Here is a 21,461-nt window from a genome sequence, read left to right as displayed (position 1 = left end):
ATGTCTGACTCCGTTCCCTTGTAGCCAAGTAAGTGGACTGAAGTTTTCAGGTCAGAGTGTAGCGTGAAGTTCCCCCGTTCCCGCCTATCTACTCCCCGCGCCAACTCGTAGCGCGAAGACAGTAAAATTTTAATGATAATAGTCCATGTCAATTGACGTGGGCAGTTTTAGTCGTATATCCACCTACAGATGAGTGTAGGAACCTTACACTCTTGAAGGATTTTTTGCACTACTTCACATGAAGTTTTATCAAACGGTTTTTCTATACCCAGGAATGATCCAATAGCAATTTCCTTAAAAGCCAGCGCTTTCTCAATTGATGACACAACATGATGAAGCGCTGCTTCTGTGGATTTACCTTATAGATAGGCAGATTATTACTTGTGTAAAGGAAAATCCTTCAATACTTTGTCCCTAATGTGCCTATCCACTAGTCTCTCCAATGCTTTTAGAAGAAATGAGGAGAGGCTATTTGGACAATATGCCTTGACCTTGGAATAGTTAGGTCGCCCAGGGTTCGGTATAAATGTCACTTTGGTCTGTCTCCAAGCCAATGGAACGTAACCTGAGGCTAGACAGACCCTATATATACTGCAAATGAAAGACTGCAGTGAGTCAATTTCCTGTTGCAGCATGGCAGGCATGATCGAATCAGGACCCGCGGATTTATATGGTTCAAAATAATTGATAGCACATCATACTTTGGTTACAGTGATCACATCCCTGACCATGTTCCAATCCTCACTGCTCGAACTTAAACGGAGCAGATCTGGTTGCCCCAAATGTCAGTTGGTCATTGTCAACCACTTTGAGTCCGGAAAATGAACGCTTGCTAAATGAGCGTTTCCATTCCGGAGAGTGTATAACTACCATCTTGTAGTTTGATTTGCTTACTATCTTGTGAGCACCTTTAGACGTTAGCGTCACGAGTCTTGCATTGGTAGGAATGTTTTCCATCCCCTCGCAGTGCTCCCTACAAGTCTACCTTTTGGCTTTGCGAATAGCCATGTTGTAACTGTTGAGTTCCCTCCGATAGCTGGTGCAACCACCAGTTCTTTGCGCAACATTAAAAAGCTTCCTTGTTTTATGTCTAAGTTCGCTTAGCACTTTAGACCACCAAGGAACTTGCCTTGGTGAGGCAGCAATCTTAGCTTGACAATTATTACAATAGGATAGGAGAATGGACTGTTGCATCTGGTCAACAGCCAACTCCAAATCTATTATAGAATGTATGTTCCTAGAGATACCCAATACCAATGCTGAAAGGTCCTTTTTATCTCCATCCCAATGAGTTTTCCTCGGGTTCCTATCGATCACTGGATTAGTGATCTGAGATTTAATTCTAAAGTAAATCTACCTATGATTGGATGCAGGAGTATCCAATGACACATACCATTTTGAAACTAGATCCTCAGCTAATTTAGTCCCTAGTGTCGTGTCAATAACTTCCCTCTTCTGTGAATTAACAAACGTTGGTTCGTTACCTTTATTAAGAATATATAGGTCAGTACTTAACAGATATTGCGCCAGCTGTTCGCCCATAGGATTGATGTTGGTGCTTCCCCACAGCATATGGTGAGCATTGGCATCAGTCCCTATGATGATTTCCTTACCCGTCTCGTTGCAGTGGGCGATTAATCTCCTCACAGTATCCGATGCCGAGTTGGGTTCATCGTAAGGGAGGTACACAGAAGAGAACAATAAAGTCCTCTTTCTGCTCCCTTCCATTATGGATGTTTCAATGATTGTCACATCCCTAGAACAGAACTCCACATGAAGCAAAGCATTAATCCAATTTCTAGCATAAATGCAGGTTCTTGGCTTTTCAGTGTTGGGACTATAGTGTGTGCCCCCAGCACAGCTAACTCCCCTGATAAAACCCTTGTATTTCTAAGGTTCTTGAATGAGAGCAATATCAATATTTTTCTCAGGTAGCTTCTTACTCAACAGGGCAGAAGCTGCCTTACAGTGTTGTAGATTAATTTGAATTATTTTCATAATTGCCAAATCAAAACTTACCTTAGACAGCCTCTTCAGTTATAGGCTCCCCAGAGATGCCAACGTCCATGGACTGTGGACAATCCTCCTTCTCAGCTGCTGCCTCCTGTTCTTCCTGACGCTAAGAAATGTGTGTGGTGGATCAGATGTGGGGGAGCACAAACTGACTTAGATGTTTTGAAATTGAAGAAATTTGAAATTCTAATTCATCAGGTTCCGAGGACGCTGCACATGAAACAGAAAGTAATATAGGGAGCCAAAATGTGTTTTTGTTTTCTGGTCAGAATTACAAATTTTGTTTCTCTTCTGTAATATTTGTCATTCTGCTGGTACAAATATTCGGTAAAAACACTAACAACATTGCTGAAAGTTAATGCAGTGTGCCAGAATGCCCATAATTGGGAGTGGGAGTCCGAACCGAGGTAAAGCATAGCAGTGAGTTCAGCGTTATACTTGTGGTATAAGATACAAATTGTTTGAAAATTTTTCAAAAACTTTATAGCTATGTTTCATCAGCAAGACAACATTTTATAAAATAATTTCAAAATTCGTAGAACGAACAGTACATGTAGTTATTTTCAGATTCATGAACAAGTTATCAATTCCCTAAAAGATAAAAACTGAGTGAGTGAATGTATGTGAGACGTAAATTTATATTCGTTATGAAGGGACTGCAGATACGTGTTTATCTCAGGTCAGCAATAAATCAGTACATGGTTTATATTATTCTATTGCACCATAGTTGCTGAGTCACACTAAATCTCTCTCTTCAGGAAAAATCTTTAACTGTTCTTGATGCCTACGACAAAAAAAAAAAGGCATTCGAGAAAAATCTGTGTTATGGATTAGTTACACAAGAGACAGGAAATAAGAAACCTTTTGCAACATTGAATCATTTTTAATGGAAAATGATAGTTAAACCAAAATTATATAAGATGTACCACCAAATGCTATACAGTGACTCTGCAGTCATGTTCGGAGTCGATCGGCAGCATGCTACTACCAGGGATTGCTGAGCACTACTTTGTTGGCAAACGCAAAACACTACTTTCTTCTCTAGTGTAGGCATACTATACTTATGCAGTGTATTCTATTGTGTAGCTGTAGACTATTATTAGCAAGTGTAGTCGCCCACTTTGTGACACATACATAAAATGCTAGTAAAACTAGTTAAAAATTTAACGCACATAATTATGAAGTAGCATTAGTAACTATTCATTCGTAAATAAAATAGAAAATTAATTCATATTCCACAATTTACTAATTAGATGAAAACCATAACAGTAAAATGTAAGGGTAGTACATAACTACTCATATTACCCAGGAAGTGAGAGCTGTAGTTGATGCCAGAGGAGGGAATACTGGTTACTAAGCTGCAGGACTGTTTTCCTTTTTTTTTTGTTATGGCTCGCAATTAATGAGTTGATAGGATTGTTTCCATTTACCATGCAACATTTTAAAAGTCACGATTTATTCTGTTGTCAATTATTACGGAATTCATATCAAACTCAGTATTGGTATTGCCTATTATTGTTATTTAAATGTACTGTTGTAATATTACTATGGAATCAATTTTCAAAATAAGATAACAACGTTGTTTAAAAATATTTGAAAGTATCGCTTTTTTTGCTAGTCAGTGTAGTTGTACAAGCAAGGCCTGTCTTCTAGGATTTTTCTCTTTGGCACTAATAGCATTTTTCATGTCGTGTCTCTGAATATCGCTTTTTAGTTTCTCCAAAATATAAGTATTGCTTCCAAAAATATCTGGCTTAAAAATATATAATAAATTGAAGCTCGTTGGCCTCAATCCAAGATTCATGCACTACTGCTATTTGAAACCCCTGATGCATTGAATGTCGTGAATAATTTCCAAAGACTGCATGTCGACATTCATAATCTGGTCGGCATGCAATACAATGCACGTCAACTACAGTATATGGAGTAGTGATGTCAATTGATAAATATAGGAAAGGAATACACGAAGAACATCATTCCATTCCATGTTACCAATTCGTCACAAATGGAGAAAATATAAGTTTTATTGCTTGTAAAATGTTTATTAATACTCAAGTATATAAACAAAATTAACATTTTCTCTCCTTTCACATTTTTATAGGATAAAATAAGTAATAATTATTCATACTTATAAATTACACGAAATGACAGAAAGATTATTTATTACCGTCCAGTTTCTTCTTAAACCAAGCATTGCATATCAACGTTTTGAACAACTTTATAAATAATATCTACAACACCTTCATTTTCCCAATTCACTTCTCCTACCTGTAGGCTTAAGTGTTCAGTACAAGTACTTTGGTGTTAAGTTCCTTAGCTCTCATCAATAGAAAATGTATGTTTAAGTGACATAAACGCCTTTATAAATAGTTTTTATTACATTTCTCCCAACCGTCGTTTATTACAAGCGTATATTAAGACTGCTTTGCTTCTAACCAAGCAAGTGTAGTGCTATGAAGTAGCAGACGCAACATTCAGGTATGCAGCAAGTGTAAGTACTAACACAAAATTATGCCTTCAAATATGCCAAAATCCCATAATTCTCACATTCTTATTAGCAGCTGATAAAGAATTTGCTTAAGTGTGACGTACAGTATGGAGATTCGCTTGATGGATTAAGACTTCCACTATAAAAATCTGTATGAGATGTTATATCCCTGATCATATATATCAGATTGTCCATTCTCATGTTATGAAATGACAACATAAAATGAAAACCACCACCGTCGAAAAGGTATTTTTTGACCGGTAGATGGAAGTACAGTTGCACCATGCAATTCCATAAAGGTTATAACGTAATTTCTTTTGCAGTTGCTAGATGGCATCATAGTGAATTTGATAAAAGTAGTTGTCTTGAAAGTCCATTAGGCTGATCAATCTGTCATATGTGATCAGGAGTTATATCCATGTAATTTACAGAAATATGTTTTTTTTTTTTTTTTGCACTATTAACAATATTTTATACCTATCAGTATATTGGTTTTAAGTGTTTAATTTCACGATGCTTTCTCAACTGTTATAGTTATCTATCGTCCGAATGAAATCAGAGCAATAATGCCAGCGAAATGAGTCCAAGATCCAGCGCCGAAAGTTATCCAGTATTTGCTCTCAATGAGTTGAAGAAAAATCCCGGGGAAAACCTGAACCAAGGAACTTGTACCAATAATTTGAACCTAGGCCCACTCGTTTCATTATAAGACATGCTAACCTATATATAGGCATATATATATTAATATAAATATATACACAGATATAGATTAATCAGACAGTTTATACACGACAAACTTAGACTAACCATATAAAATTTTGCATGTAAAATGATTTTTCAAATCTACGCTAGGGTGTCCCTTATTTTTCGATTTCAACATTTTTGAACGCCCACTATCAAATTTTGTACGAAACATGCCTACATAAAATTTTGCTGTGTTTGAAGCATTGTAATTTGTGCCGAATGGAGTGTGAACTCACATGACTCTGGACTTTTCACGCTGAGCCAGTATGTGCAGTACAGCCAGTTCATCTGTTACTGATCGTGTTGAGTAAGTTTTCGGGTCGCTACTCTAACATAATGTCACATCAATTACGTATTGCTAGGGAACGTGTGTTTCTAATAAGTGATATAAAACGCCAAATAACTGGATACAAATTATCATCAAATACACAAGTGCTTATTTTTTAACATACAGGAGGTAAAATTAACTCTTAGTGAAAGTGCCAATCTTGTGGTTCATGACTGTATCATATTTTAGGAGAAATCAAGAATTCTGACAAGAGCTATTCAGCATTGTTGACAAAAACTTATTAACTTGCATTCAGAGTGGAGAAAATTGCAAAAAAACAAATGCAAAGAAGTGTGCAGACATTTTTAAGTGCTGTGAAGAGGAGTTTATAATTTGGACAATCTATTCAATATCTCACATGCCAATGTTCTACAAACAATCAAGTTGGAAGAAGACAGCATGTTTTTACTTCAACAGCGAGAGCCAGGATGTAAAGTCTACCTTCCAGGACTACATTGAAAACTCGCTGATAAAGAAAAAAAGGCGAGGCAAAGAAAATTGGAAGAAAAGAAAAGGCAAACGAGAAAACAGCGTGCAGCATCTACTTGTAAATCTTTTGCTGTACCTCCTTTTTCATCATCTGAAGATTCAGATAAGGCATTTCCAAGTTGACATGAAGTCAATGTTGGTCAGTTATTAGGAGAGACTTCAAGAGAGTACATCAATGCAGAATGCTACAAGGTGACGTAACAAAAATTTTATCACTACAGAATTAGTGGCTGCTTTGGATAGATGTCAGCTGAGTGTAAGAGATTCTGTATACCCTACATCCTTCAGGTGACAACAGAGGCACTTGGCCACAATAATGTACTGAAGTCTTCTCTGTTAATAAATCTTCTATTCATCGAATGAAACAGAAAATGAGAAGAGAACTTACTGAAATAATTAAATCCACTTTCAAGAATGATATCCCTGCAATTCTTACTGTTAGTTGGGATGGTAAACTGTTGCCCGCATTAAATGTCAGAGACGCAAAAGGAGAAAGACTTCCAATCGTTGCTACATTTGGGGACAGAGAGCAGCTCACTGGCATTCTAAAATTACAGAATAGTTCTAGTGAAGAGCAAAAGAATGCTGTTTGGAATGCATTAACATATTGGGGTATTGAATACAACGTACAAATTCTCTGCAGCGACACAAATGCCTCAAGCACTGGGCGTTTTAATGGACACGTGTCTTACATGAACAAAAATTGGACAGGAAGTTGTATTTCCCATGCCGTCATCACATATATGAACTTATTTTACGATGTGTATTTGAATGTAAATTACATGATGTAACAAGTAGTCCTGACATAGCACGTTTTAAACATTTGAGGGAAAGCTGGAAAAGTGTCAATGCCAATAATTTTCGAAGTAGCAGGAAGAATGTGGAAGGGTTATTCAATGATTCGGAAATAAAGGAAATTTTAGGCTTTTACGATAGTGAATCAAATAATCCAACACTGAGAGGTGATTATCGTGAACTCGTACAGCTCTTAACAATATTTCTGGAAAGAAACTCTGGGAAAAAAAAAAAACTAAAAATACGCCCTCCTGCGGCGATGCATCAAGCAAGATGGATGGCAAGAATAATATATTGGTTAAAAATGTTTCTGCTCAGATCTCAACTTAAATCATTCATTAAAGATAAAAGTGCCTTACGGGATATCTCTCTGTTCATTGTAACTGTTTAGTCAAATCGTGGCTTCAGTGTAGTGCAGCTGTAAAAGCTCCTTATCAAGATCTCTGCTTCTTAAAAGTTCTGAAATCATATGGAAAAATAGATTTCATAATTTCAAAAGCAGTTGTAAAAAAAAGTCAGTTACCATTATGTGGTATTTATCAGAAGCATTGTCTATCCTATCGCTCTTTGATGATGTAGATGTACTACTCAAAATCAAAATGGTAGCAAATTTGAATAGAGAGAATTTATACATGGAAAAGATATGTATTCCTCTTTGTGGAGAATCGGATGGGCAATTATTTAATAAAAAATTAGATATTAAACATTCATCAATAGCTTATACACTGACTTCAAACTAAAACACCTAGAATTCCCAACATTCAAATTTGGCGCTCAAATCGGCACGGGTAAATATCATTCTATTGAAATGAAATACTTCGAGTAAATCTGACCAAATGGAAAATATTTACGAGATAGGCGCAAAAATTTTCGACTTTTTTTTCTTTTGGTAAAATAAGGAACACCCTAAAGTGAAAAAGATTAAGTAGATGCGGTCGTATGAAATATTCCCCACAGACAGAACATCTGAATGGTTTCTAGCCCATATGCGAACCTAAATGTTTTCTGAGTGTGTGCGATCGTGTGAAACATTTCTCACAAAGAGAACATTTGAATGGCTTCTCACCAGAATGCGTACGAGTATGAACTAAGAGAGCTCCAGAACGTAGAAAACATTTCCCACATATGTCGCATTTGAATGGTTTTTCGCCAGAATGAATAAGTGCATGCAATTTGAGAGAACTCGACACTGGAAAACATTTGCCACATACATTGCATTTAAATGGCCTTTCGCCAGAATGCGTACGACCATGGGCTTTGAGAGCTCCAGACTGTGCAAAACATTTTCCACAGACATCGCATTTGAATGGCTTTTCACCAGAATGAGTACGAGCATGGACTGTGAGGGCCCCAGAGTGCATGAAACATTTCCCACATGCATTGCAATTAAACGGCTTGTTGCCAGAATGCGTACGTGAATGGAATATGAGTCCTCCGGATTCTACAAAAGATTTCCCGCAAATATTGCATTTGAATGGCTTCTCGCCAGAATGCGTACGACCATGGACTTTGAAATGCCCCAAAAATCGGAAAAATTTCCCACAAATATTGCACTTATATGGTTTCTCGCCAGTGTGCGTACGGCCATGGACTTTCAACGCATCAGAACGTGAAAAAGATTTTCCACACACAGCGCATTTGAAAGGCCTCTCTCCTGAGTGCGTGCGAGCATGGACTTTGAGAGCTTCTGATCGTATAAAACATTTGCCACAGGTAGAGCATTTGAACTCTTTCTGGTCCATGTGAATACGTACATGTACGTTGAGATGTCCTAACTGAGAGAAATATTTCCCACATGCGTTGCATTTGAATCTCCTTTTGGCGAAGTGGGTGCGCAAATGCTTTCTGTGGCTGTGGAGAGTCTGTAACAACTTGCCACAAACATCACAGTTAAAGACACCTTCGTCAGTATGCCTGACCGACTCTGAATCCACGTTCTCTCTTCGAGGTAAATGGTTAATCTGGCGTCCAGGCGCACTTTCTCCAGCAGGAATCTCTGATAGGGGACAACTTTTAGGTCTTGTGTACTTCAGCTGTGGAGTTTCATTCCAGTCATTGCTCAAAGTGCTGAAATCAAAAGAAACCATTACTGGAAGTTACGATCAACACTACAACAAAGACAAACAACATCGTCTCTAAAGTGCACTTCCGTAAAATCCTAAGCTACAAGAATATGACATATTTGCGTAGAACAGACCAGGACAGGAAACAGCTGTGACGTCACCTCACTCTGCTCTGTCTTCTCGCAAGTCGATATGTCTGCAGGGATGTGAAATGTGGGCAGCAGTTTGTAGGAAGGGAAGAGGTATTAGGCGTGCAGGCTGTGCTGTGGGAGATAAATTAAAATGATCTGGCATTCATAACACAGTTTAATGCCTGGCTATCCCAATGGTAATGTTAACTGTTTGAATTGCGCGTCTTGTGTACTGACTCTGCTTTATTATGCGAAAATGAATCTATAACAAAGTCAGTCTCATATGATAAGACTCTTTCTTGTATGTAATAATTACGTAGTAATTCATTTCAGTTAATTGAGTCAAACAAATGTAATGTAAAATAAGATAAGTTTTTATTAAGCATGCTCAAGATATCCTTTATTTATAACTGCAATCACACAACGTGTTTAAAAGATGAGGAATAATTAAACCTTTGTTGTATTTTATGAGAAAATACATATAACCTATATTTTTTCTCTGTAATTTGAAAGAAGACACAGAACGATTATGTGGACCTTTTTCTGTATTTTGTGTTTCTGTCTTTAAATAATTTATCAATATTGGGACAGAATGATTGGACAACATATAATTCAAGACTGCATGTTAGGTTGTGATCTGACAGGGTACTTCTTGATTTAGACCCAGCAAGTTTCATAACAGAAAAGAATTGTTCGCATACTTATGTCGAAACAAAGATATATAATACCTGTGCTGCAAGTGCAAATAATCTCGGGAATCTGGCTTGGCAGAAATTCCTGTAGAAGTCAGCCATGTCGTTCTAGTGTTTATTTGTCCTTCAACGAATCGTCACATTGTAAATTTAACAGTTCCACTAGGTACCTGTTAGGAACATCGTTGAAATCTACTGAATAAGGGGTTGCAAAGAGCTGAAATGTAGTAGAAATTGTTTCTACATCTTGAAAACTTAAGTCAAACTGACGAAGAAGATCTTGTAGAATTTGCACATATTCTTCAGGGAGACTAATGTTCGGATCACAAATGTGAGACAGGGCTAACTTTAAAAAGTGCACAGTTTACAGCTAGCAGCTGATTTTCCCAGAGCCAATGACAATTTGAACGCTTTAACTCTATAGTACATATCTGTTAGAATGAGACTCTTGCCCTGAAGTGAGGTATTTAAATTGTTTAAGTGGCCTGTTAAATCAGCATGGAAAGCCTAGTCACAAATCCAGGTTTTTCTTGCAACTGAGGGACAGGCTGATTTAGACTAGTCATGAACAATGCTATTTCTTCTCTTAATCTTCTCTTAACTCAAAGAAATGATCTAGCAACTTACCCCTGCTTAACCAGCGCATATTAAAGTGATAAGCGAGATCACCAAGGAAAGATTTAAACTGTCTATGTGTAAGGCCTGCCTCTTGAGCGGATGGAATTAGTAACTGGTACTACGGTATCCATAATATGTTCAACTGTAATGTACTTGGCGCAAAAATTCTCTTGCTGGAGAATGCAGTGGATTGCAATGAGATCATATGTTGCACGAGGAACAAGTTTCACATGTTCCATCATCTGGGTTATTAGTCCAACATAGACGGACCTCCAACCGCTGCGACAGTAACAAGTTTATTCCAACTCACGTCAGCTTTTTCAAGAGCTCCTTAACACCTTTGAAAACGTCCAACCCTGTAGTGGTGTCCTTAAAGTGAACTAAATCTAATAATTCTTCTTCCACATTCAATTTGTCATCCACGCCCCTAATAAAAATTGCTAATTGCACAGTATCCAATGCCAAAATTTTCATCGACAGCTATGGAAAAATTTACAAACTTATGTTCACATCACTGAGTTCCTCCTGCACATGTGCACTCATTTCCTGAATACGACGCATAATAGTCTTAGAGGACAAACTTACTCTTTCAAATTCTTCTATCCCTAAATGTGGGCATTTTTCTTCAGCGGCCATCACAATAATCTCTTTAGCAAAGTCTCCTTCAGTAAACGGCCTTAGTTTCTTTGCCATATAAAGAGCTATTCTTTAGCTTCGAAGAAGAGAAGAGTCGCTATTTTGATTTCCTTCAGTTCAGCACGTTCCTTTAATTCCGTTAATAATACGTCACGTTCCTCCCCTTGATATTTGTCATATTCATTTCCGTAACACAACGAATAATGACGCTGCAAATTGTACTTCTTAATGCACTGCAATTCTTTGTCACACACCACACACTTTGCACCTTCACTGCATTGCACAAATAGAAACAGATTTTCCCATACAGACAGGAAAACAGGAAGCTCCGTTTTACTTGTACTGGCCATTGTAATAAGTGATGTCAGCGAGAGCACTACAGCAAACTGAACACACCACTTCTCCAGTCTCAGCGCCGTAAATATAGGCAAAATTGTATTACTATGCTCTCGCCTGACATCACACGAAATAGAGAATGTGCTCTTCCTCCACAAACATCACATTGTCTGAAACTGTCTTTCTCTGGCGTAGAACATTTGATATCTCTGATGTTAGAAGTTAGAACTGCAAATTATAGACAGAGAAGTAATCAGAGGTCACATGACGGCACGAACCTTCTGCAGCTAAAATTGTGAACTGGGCCTGAAAAATTGCGCCTGTGATTGCTACGAACAAACTGCAAAGGACAAAAGCAGTTATTAATTGCATATTGCCGTTTCCTCGACCAGCATTTCAACTTTGCTGCATTAATCATTAAAATCATCAAAATGGTGAGCAGCACTAATGGCATGTTGAACATAGAGTGAGAGACACGAAACTGAAATACCCATCATGGGGATAAATAAAACAAAATAATGCTGGAATCCTCTCAAAATTTCCATTATAGTAATGGCACTGCAGTCTTTTTCTCCAGGTACCATTTATTACGTATCTTCCATTTTCAATAAGTGAGCTCAATTCACGCATATTCTCATATAATTCATACACACGTGGTGACGTCATACCAAAACTCCATACTGAAGTGACAACACAGGAGACGTGAGCTAATCGCTGGAATTCATGATATCAGGCAATCCAATGAGTTTGAAGAGCTTAGGAATATCTAGCCAGAGTAAAAATATTGAGTACTGTACAAGTCACCTAACTCCAGTAGAGTATGGTAGCTGTTTTCAGAAGCAATGCACACACATTTCAATTGATAAAATGAAATTACCCAGTTGAGTTTCTCAATTCACATTTCATCAGATATTTATGGAATGAGAGTTTGCCTCTAAGAATTTGGGAACTACTAATATCCTAAGATGGAAGACTCGCATTTATTGTTTTTAGTTTATTTATTGAACATGCATTCTCAGTGACTGTGTCAACATTTACTTTTATGGAGAATATGAACATGTGTCTGCCTATATCAAAGTATTCCAAAGCACTACCAAGTGCCATTTCTTAATATTAGGTCTATAAAATTTTGGTGATCATTCTTCAAATGTCAACATTTCATACCTATCTCAATTAGAATCAACCAAAGTCATTTAATTCACAGATAGTATCTGTGAACGTAGATTTCTTTTGTAAAAAAATATTCCACTCGTTGAAGATACAAAATAATGTTAACAAAAATAAAGGAAGCACTGAAAAATCTTAGCAGTCAACTTCATATAAATATGGGTCCAATAAAATGTCGAGTTTATCACCCACCAGTACAGAAAGGGATGTGTATTACAGCACAATGCAACTCTTTTAAGATGTCACTGCAAGTGCGGAATTACTTCCACAGCAAGCATCACTCTGTGTAAGTTGGAAGTCAGTTAAACTTTTTCTTGTGAATTATTAAAAAACTATAAGCTTTGCATAATATCTGAATTATTTATATGCAATTTAAATTGTTTCTTCATCTTAAGGGAAAAGGAGAGTGTAGCTTCCTCAAAAAAGGCAAGGTCAACTGTAAATGTACTAGCCAAATAGTGAAACCCATGTAAAGGTATATTTGCTGTGTGCCCCACAATTGTTCGACATCACTAACACTATGCAGCCAGTGCCGAACAGAACATACGTTCCCTCTTTATCAGTGATGGCAACATACAATAACGTCATCACTTGCGCAGCACATTGCTCTCACCTCTCAGTCAAGAATTCAGATTCCTGTGTCGTTACCTCCATCCGATTCTCTCGAGCCACTCCAAATGCCTCTTCCTGCAAACAATAAATACAACAGAGAAGATTGATTATGATGCTGGTTGCTCCAAATTGGCAAAGCCACCAAGACATTCTGACACACACAGGTGAACCATAAGTAATGTCATTAATTCTAGTGGATTCCTTGAGTAAAGAGCAACAAAAAAGTTACATGCCATTTTGCAAGGTTTTGAATAGTTTTCCAGAAAAACGTACATTTTAAAAGAAGGTAAAGACACTTTAAGAAATAAAGCTCCGTTTATTTGATATGCAAGAAGAAGATTTAATTATGACTAAAAATACAATTAATCTTCAGCTTATTTGAAGCTTTGGAATGTGATTTATGTCACAATTCATCACATTATAGAATATTAGGTTAGAAAAAATATGTATATGTAAATTGACTGTTGACTGCATCAGTAGTTGACACCAAATAAAATACTGTTATTTTGAAAATAAGTGGTATTTTACACCGCACAGTCAATACTGTTTCGGAATTCATATTTCTGATGATGATTTGAGAGTGGTACAGGACGCATATCAATGATCTGTGATGGACTAACAACACTGATATCGTTTTCTTCAGCCTGAAAAACTTTTTTTTTTTTTTGTTTCTTGCAAGCTTTCAGTGCTATGACATTAATTTCACCATCCTCAAACACATCTTGAACAATGCTAACATAAGTAAATTGTTTTTCTTTCCTGAAAAAGAAACTAGGACAAAATCACCTTTCTTATAAGACTTCTTTCCAGTTTCCTGTCTACTTTGGGTTTCTTTTTCAGTTACAAGTTCATTTATATCTTCTACTTCCCCTTCATCAGATGGCTCTTCATCATGGAACAAACTGTCATCATCCATACTACTACCCGACTCAACCCATTCTTCCTCGTCTTCGGATTCTGAGGATACTGAAAATTTTCTTTTCTTGTAGACTCTTGGCTTCCTGCGATTCTCTAATTTTTCTTGCATCTTGAGTTTCTTAGCAATCTCAGGCTTCCACCTGTTGAAGTATATTAAGGAACATGAGGACTTCCCTTTAAATTTCTTTGGAGTGACACATCGGTCTGCCATGCCAGCTTCTTCTTCTCTAACTTCGTTTTCCATGCCAGTTCCTTCTTCATTATTTTGGTTTTGGTCTGTAATATCAATTCCTTCTTCCACTTCTTTATTTTGATTTTCTTCTGTGTGATTTATGTCACAGTTTTACCAAAGGACTGAGCATTATTTGTTTTATCACAGTCTTCTTTTATTTTTATCCATAGTAAATATAAAGAGTGATCATCCACATTTCCATTCCACACATCAGTGGAAGACCGAAAGCTAGCATGTTTCTCTTTCTGAATATACTTTTCAATGATTTCTAATCCGGCCCGATTTTCCTTGAAAGTGCTAGGACTTGTAATGGAGGGTGTGAGATCATTACTCTCAGATGGAACTTATGAGTAGTCTACACTTTATGAATTCCATGGAACAAGTCCAGTTTTCCTAAATCCATTCTGCAGGATGGAAGATGTAATGAATTCAGGCAGTGTTTCTTCCAGCAAGGGTGCGAAAGGGATTTTCTTTAGCACCAGTTGATCCAAATGATTCAATCTCCACTGATGCACTTTCTGCTTCCAATTTTCTTTTAACACACGGAAGACAGCAACGTCCATAGGCTGGATAAGATGGGTGGAATTTGGAAGAAGTGCTATTAGTATAATGTCATGCTCATTGCAAAATTTGCTAGTATGCAAGGTGAGCTGTGATGCATGCCCATCAATAAACACAATAACTGGCAATAGTATTTTCTTTTCTATAAAGAAAGGATGGAATACATCCAATGTTTTGGCACATTTCCAGTTCATTCCTATGGAATTCTAACATACTTGAACACTATCAATGGAGAGGCTAAATCACCATTTGAATTTCCAGTTACTAACACAATTAAACACTCCTTTTCATCACCGTTCACTTGTTGATAAACATTTTCTATCCCCTCTCAGGGCCAGCACTTTGTTACTTTTGGGGTTCAAAAAGAATGCAGTTCCATCGAGATTGAAAACTGTTGCAGGTTGTTCAAGTATAATCTTGAAATTGTTTTCTGTTAAATATTCATCTATCTCTCTATGCCATCTCTTTAGAGCTTCCTCTATTACAGATCCCCTACTTGATGTAAGGTTCTGTGCTGTTCTGATGCCAATATTGGGATGGCACTTAAAAAAAGCATTGTACCAAGTTTTTCCCAGATGATTACTCACAAAAGGATTTTGGTGTTTAAGTTCTTCAATCAGGTGTTTCAGACTGTCTAAAAGCTCAGATTTTATGGGAAATCCGGCCATTGTAAGAATCCATTCCTCTTCCTTTGTAAGCACTGTATCTGGACCCATCCTCCGACGATACTGAGGTGTCTTCTCTTTGACTTTGTACTTTAATGTAATGCGAGGAACTGAGAAACGTTTCGCTGCTGTAGCTATGGGCATTCCCATGTGAACAGCACTATGGCAATATTAATTTTTGTTCCTTGGGATAATTAAGCATCTTCCTTTTGACTGGAGGCATTGTGGAGACCTAGGTAATACCAAAATTTAATGTTACAAATTCACGTTAGTCGTGCTGTAATAGTTGACATAGTACATATTCAGTGGTTGGCATGGGATGTCAACTATTAGATTGATGCATGTTACAGTGAGTTTGACACAACACCAACGAAGCTATGCTTATGGAGAAGCAGAGAAAATAAACAGTATATGAAAACAGTTGGTACCACTAGTTGACATTGTGTGTCAACTACTAAAAATAAAGAATAAATTAGCATCAGTAGTTGACACCCTCATGTATAATCACAATATAACCTAAAATGACTAATATACCATAAAGTTATTAACTAGTTTAAAAGTAAATTCATCTGAAACATTATAAATAATGTTAATGGTTTAAGATTACATCAGCAAAAGACTTAGCCTACATCCTTAAAGATTTGGACAGCAAACAAAATTTTAAAACATTTACAACTGTAAAGGAAAAAAAATTGAAATACGATATGGAGTCATTCCATGTGAATTCAACCAGGGCATGTCACCCACGATCACAGATATAAATGATATTTATGTATTAGGTTCGACACACACTACAATGGAAATATCTGAATTCTGAAGTTGTTCAATTGAGTGGTTGTTGTAGCATAATAGATTCTGCAGGACTTGCATCACAATTTCCCATAGGTGCAGTAATTTATAAAATAGCTCATATCTCTGCATAGGAATGATTTAGAGCATCACTTTTTTTTTAATTGTTCATAATAAAATGAGGAAGTTGAACGTAATTAGAACTAAATGAAATTTGTACTTGGTGACTGCTAGGCCTTAATAATTGTCTAAAAAACTGCTAGACCTTAATAATTATCTAAAGATAGCAATTATAAAATAATGTTTTTCAAGAATCACTCCATCTTGAAAACACCTCATAATTTGTTCATAAGTTCATAAAAATACTTTAATTGAAATAAAATAATTTTGAAGAATTGAAACTGTTCACAAGGTGACATACGTTATAATGATGTGTACAGGTAAGAAGTGAGGAGTACAAAATTGTCCATGCTAAAAATCTTTTGTGAACTGATATTCTATTCATGTTCATAATTTGACTAAGTTATCTGTTACGGCTGAGAAGAAGTGAAATTTGATAAGAAATATATTACTGTGACAGTGTAATGACACATAGGATCATTTAATTTAAGGTAAAAACACCTCTGAATAACAAAAATAAAAATAACATAATCTCAAATATATTATCAGTAAATATTCAAGTAATTGTTATTACATTGGAAACTTAAATAAACATTTAGCACTAAAATAGTTCGATGTAAATTAGAATGTTATTGTTTAGTCAACTGTCCGAAGACCGGTATGGACCCCAAAAGTGACACAACTGGGCCAAGAGATAATGAGATAGGGTGGCCAGTTCCCTTTCCCCTCCATTGCATACATCGCTGACTAGACACGTATCAGGGGAGTTTAATTTAAATGATAGATGTTGGACGCTCATACATGTTCCTTAGTTTGCCACAGTGGTCGTTAGCACTAAAAATCTTTGGTTTTGAAAGTTCCGTGGTTATGTTTTGCCAATATGACAGTTTCAAACAGATGTTATTAATATCCGTTATTTACAGAGTGCGTCAGTTTTACAACATTCAGATTATTATTATTATTATTATTATTATTATTATTATTATTATTATTATTGTATAGTGGAGTTACATTTTCAGTCGGAGACAAAGTAGCCATATTATTCTACTGTGTATTGCCTATTAGCCCCATTTGTTAAATTGGTCAAATGTTCGATGTTGGCAGTCCTATTACTTTTAAAGCTTGAATTAAGGAATGAATGAATATAGATGATTAGGTAATTATGGAGTTTAACTACTGCGCGGATTTTTAAACCAGGACTCTTGATTATAGGGTAGTTTTATAAGGTGAAAACAGTGTTTTGCTTTTTATTTGTCGAAAATGATGCGTGTTTTTTTATTATTAATTTATTATGATTTATACGCTTGAATTTGGCGGGCTTTGTGGTGATTGGTGGCTCGGTTTGAATGTGGATTGGTGTGATTGGCTGATGGATGGGGAGAGCAATTCGTCGATCGATTGCAGAACTGAAGGATGTATTTTGTCTCGGCTTCGATCGAAGTGCATCGTGTCTTGTGTCATTGGCATATAGAATGAATGAGGTTGAGTTTAGTAGACTGAGGTAAGAAGAATTGCGCGAGTTCTTAATTAATGATGGTGTGTTATCTAATAGTTGTGCATGTGGCATCTGTGGAGATATTTTGAAAGGAGATTGGAAGAGGAAGTGTTTTAGGTGTCAAAGAAAGGTTAGTGGTTTGAATGGGAGTTGGATTGGTTGCTGGGTGATGGAGATTGATTGATCGATCGATTGCAGTATTCGAGGCTCTGTCTGTTGTTTTTTTTATTTGGATCTTGGATGGCAGTGGATGGACGTCTGATGCAGAGACAGCGTGGTTGTACATCTTGCATGTATGAAGTTTAGGTTTGTTTAGTTTAGGTTTGATTAACCAAATGCTACCAAGATTTTTTTTTTAATTTTAGTAGGTTATTTTAAGACGCTTTATCAACAACTTAGGTTATTTAGTGTCTGAATGAGATGAAGGTGATAATGCCGGTGAAATGAGTCCGGGGTCCAGCACCGAAAGTTACTCAGAATTTGCTCATCTTAGGTTGAGGGAAAACCCCGGAAAAAACATCAACAAGGTAACTTGCCCCGACCGGGAATCGAACCCGGACCACTTGGTTTCGCGGCCAGACGCGCTGATCGTTACTGCACAGGTGTGGACCTCCTACCAAGAATAATAATGGTTTGTTATTTGATGGCTGTGTGTGTGTGTGTGTGTGTGTGTGTGTGGATATTTTGAAAGCAGATTGGGAGACCCTATATTTACCACTTCACATTCTTATTATATTCGCTGGTAATTATTGATTTTGGATTATTTTGTTTCAAACTTTCATTTTCGCCTTATTTTACAGTCTTAGAAACGATAGAAATAATTTCAATTGTCGCAAATGACCTATAATAATGTGTTCTTAGATTAGGTTAGTTTAGATTGTAGTTCATTTCGGACAAATGAAACTATTTCGATCGTTTTTACGACGGTAAAATAGGGCAAAAGTCGAAGTTTGTAAAAAAATTGTCCAAAAGTAGTCAAACTTCATAATTTTACGGAACAAATTTGAACAGATCGAGTTAACTTAGAAGTTATTGGTGCTTTCCTACAACAAGAAATAGTTCGCAACGTCAAAGGTAAGAAAGAAATACATTTGAGATTACCTGACTTAATGCTATCTACATGGTTCAACTTTTCTTTCAACTTTAAAAATTGAAGCAATGAATGCAAAATTGATGATTAATATTAATACGGCGTATCATGTAGACATAAAATCTTCATGCATCTTAATTCAACCTGCGTTTTAAACTTGATTCTTTCAATATTCTTCCCAGATTGCATGCATACGCACATGAAAAACTGAACCGTGTAGATGCTGTAGATGCAGCTGAATTCTTCCGTCATATCTTAAGCATTTATTAAACTGAGATCCTTTAATTGTTTTAAGGGATAAACTTCAAAACGTGGTTACCTTCCTGCTACTTCTATCACATGATGAACCGATTTCTGTGCTGAATTACAAGAGCATAGTAGGTCTAACTGCAATTACACCAAGAGCTTTAAGGGTAAGCTAACAGAATTAATATACAGTTTGAATATGAACGAATATCTTATTTTTGTATACAGGTAGGTTAGATTGGTCAGACATCTTAAATTCTCGGGACAAAACCTGATATGAATAAATATTCTGTTCCCGGGTTAATTTTTTATAATTCCGTTATGAAAGGATACTAGCCAAACCTAATCTGTTACCGATATTCGACCTTACGAAAACTCGCTTTCTATCTGCTCCTACCGAATAGCTCATATGGGAAGCATGCAATCACACCACACCACCGGCCATCACTTACACGGCAACTTTTCACTCTTATTTCGGTGCGAAATTGACTTTGGTACTAAAGTCTTTTGTTAATGGTACATATGACTCCACTAGAAGCCAAGTACATAAATACATTCGTACCCTAGCCTGGTAACATAATAGTAAACAAATGTCATTCCTGAAAACAAAAGAGTTTCAGTAAAAATGAATTACTAGGTGTCACAGCAACATGTTTGTTTGTTGTGGTATTGGTTTTCAGCTTATTAAAGCCTTAAATTCTAAAAGGTGTTTTCTTTACAATTTAATAAGCAGAAACTATAAAACAATAAAGTAACTATGGATAAATTAGCACGTCCTATAAGATTTGATATAGAGGTAAATACTAATAGCGCAGAACAGCAGTGGAAGCACTGGTAATGTTGTTGTTGTTTTCTAATGCCAGACGTTTGACTATAAAGTCATTTGACCTCTTGCACTCCAATATTTTTCAAAGATATTGTCATGTTAGCCACTTATGCACAGATTTTGAGATGTTCTGAATCCATTTCTTGATGTGAAAATGGCAAGTTGTAGCCGATTTAAGTGAACATCATATTTTAACATTTTGGTGGCTACAATTTCGTGGAATCTACAGAAGCTAATGAAGAACAGAAGTTTTTGCTGCTCGCTAATTACATTGCTCCCTCTGTATACGAGCATATCAGTGAAGTGTGTACCTACTCTGCCGCTATCGCAGTATTGGAATCCTTGTATGTAAGACCGAAGAGTGAAGTTTTTGCCAGGCAGCCTACCACTTTCTACTAGATGTCAGTTACAGGGTGAGTCCATGGATCAATATGTTGAAGCATTAAAATTATTAAGCAAAGACTGCAATTTAAAGGCTGTGTCAGCTGACCAAAATAAAAATGATTTTATACGTGATTCATTTATCAGCACATAAGGCAATGTCTACTTGAAGATTTAACACTGCCGTTAGATGTTGCCATTAATCAAGCTAGATCATTAGAAATGGCGGAACAAAATTCAAAATATTTTATTGCCGTAAATCCGTCTGTTAATGCTGTACATGACCAGATTAAACAACTTTTAAACCATGAAAACTCGACTTATGGAGACGGACCTACTTCTGCAGCTACGAAAATGCAGTGCTATTTTTGTGGTGGTGAAAAGCACCCTCGTGCTCAGTGTATGGCTAGAAACGCCATGTGTAAGAAATGTGCCAAAATGGAGCATTTTGCTAATGTTTGTAAATTGAAATTTATAAATATTCTCAAGATCGAACTTCAGCATCCCTCTTAGCTGCTTCACCATCCTGTCTTTCTAAAGCTGTTATACCAATAAAAGTTAATGGCTCTGAAACTGATGCAGTAGTGGATACAGAAAGTTTACAAAGTTTCATTAGTCTTGAAGTTAGTTAGTTAGTTGGGTTTAAATAGGGCATGTCTGCTGCTATGGCTATTTGCGTCCTTATCTAAATTCCTCCACAAAACAGGAACACAATCCAATAATCAGAATGCTTAAAAGAACGAAAAAGCGTTGCCACCAACAAGTTAGATACTACAGAGAGGCAGTATACCTCTGATAAGCACTCCCTGCAGAGGCTGGCAGTACTATGGATCGTTCCCTACAAAACATGGTGGTCCATAGTACCATAGGTTCGATAATAATATTTCATAACATATCTATTATTATTACTATTACTATCATTATGCATTTGTATTAATGGTAGACTTAGTGGAAGAGCAGGCCTTAACTCTGCCAGGTAAAATAAAATAAATTATTATTATATTTTTCGGATACATCAATATTTAA

At 36.5% G+C, this 21,461-nt stretch overlaps 1 protein-coding gene across 2 annotated transcripts in view; it reads right to left on the bottom strand.

The window, feature by feature from the left end:
• Nucleotides 1–4,034: 4,034 nt before the first annotated feature.
• Nucleotides 4,035–21,461, bottom strand: part of LOC138710295 (zinc finger protein ZFP2-like) — a 32,241-nt gene continuing 14,814 nt past the window's right edge. For both annotated transcript variants that reach the window (XM_069841075.1, XM_069841076.1), the window contains 2 exons: nt 13,114–13,187; nt 4,035–8,924 (listed from right to left, as the gene is read on the bottom strand). In XM_069841075.1, the coding sequence (XP_069697176.1) occupies nt 7,835–8,924; nt 13,114–13,187 (1,164 nt within the window). In that variant the 3' untranslated portion in view covers nt 4,035–7,834. The remainder of the gene's footprint in view (nt 8,925–13,113; nt 13,188–21,461) is intronic.

This window comes from Periplaneta americana, chromosome 12 (assembly GCF_040183065.1).
Source record: "Periplaneta americana isolate PAMFEO1 chromosome 12, P.americana_PAMFEO1_priV1, whole genome shotgun sequence".
NCBI lineage: Eukaryota > Metazoa > Arthropoda > Insecta > Blattodea > Blattidae > Periplaneta > Periplaneta americana.
This window is presented reverse-complemented; position numbering and strand designations above follow the sequence as displayed.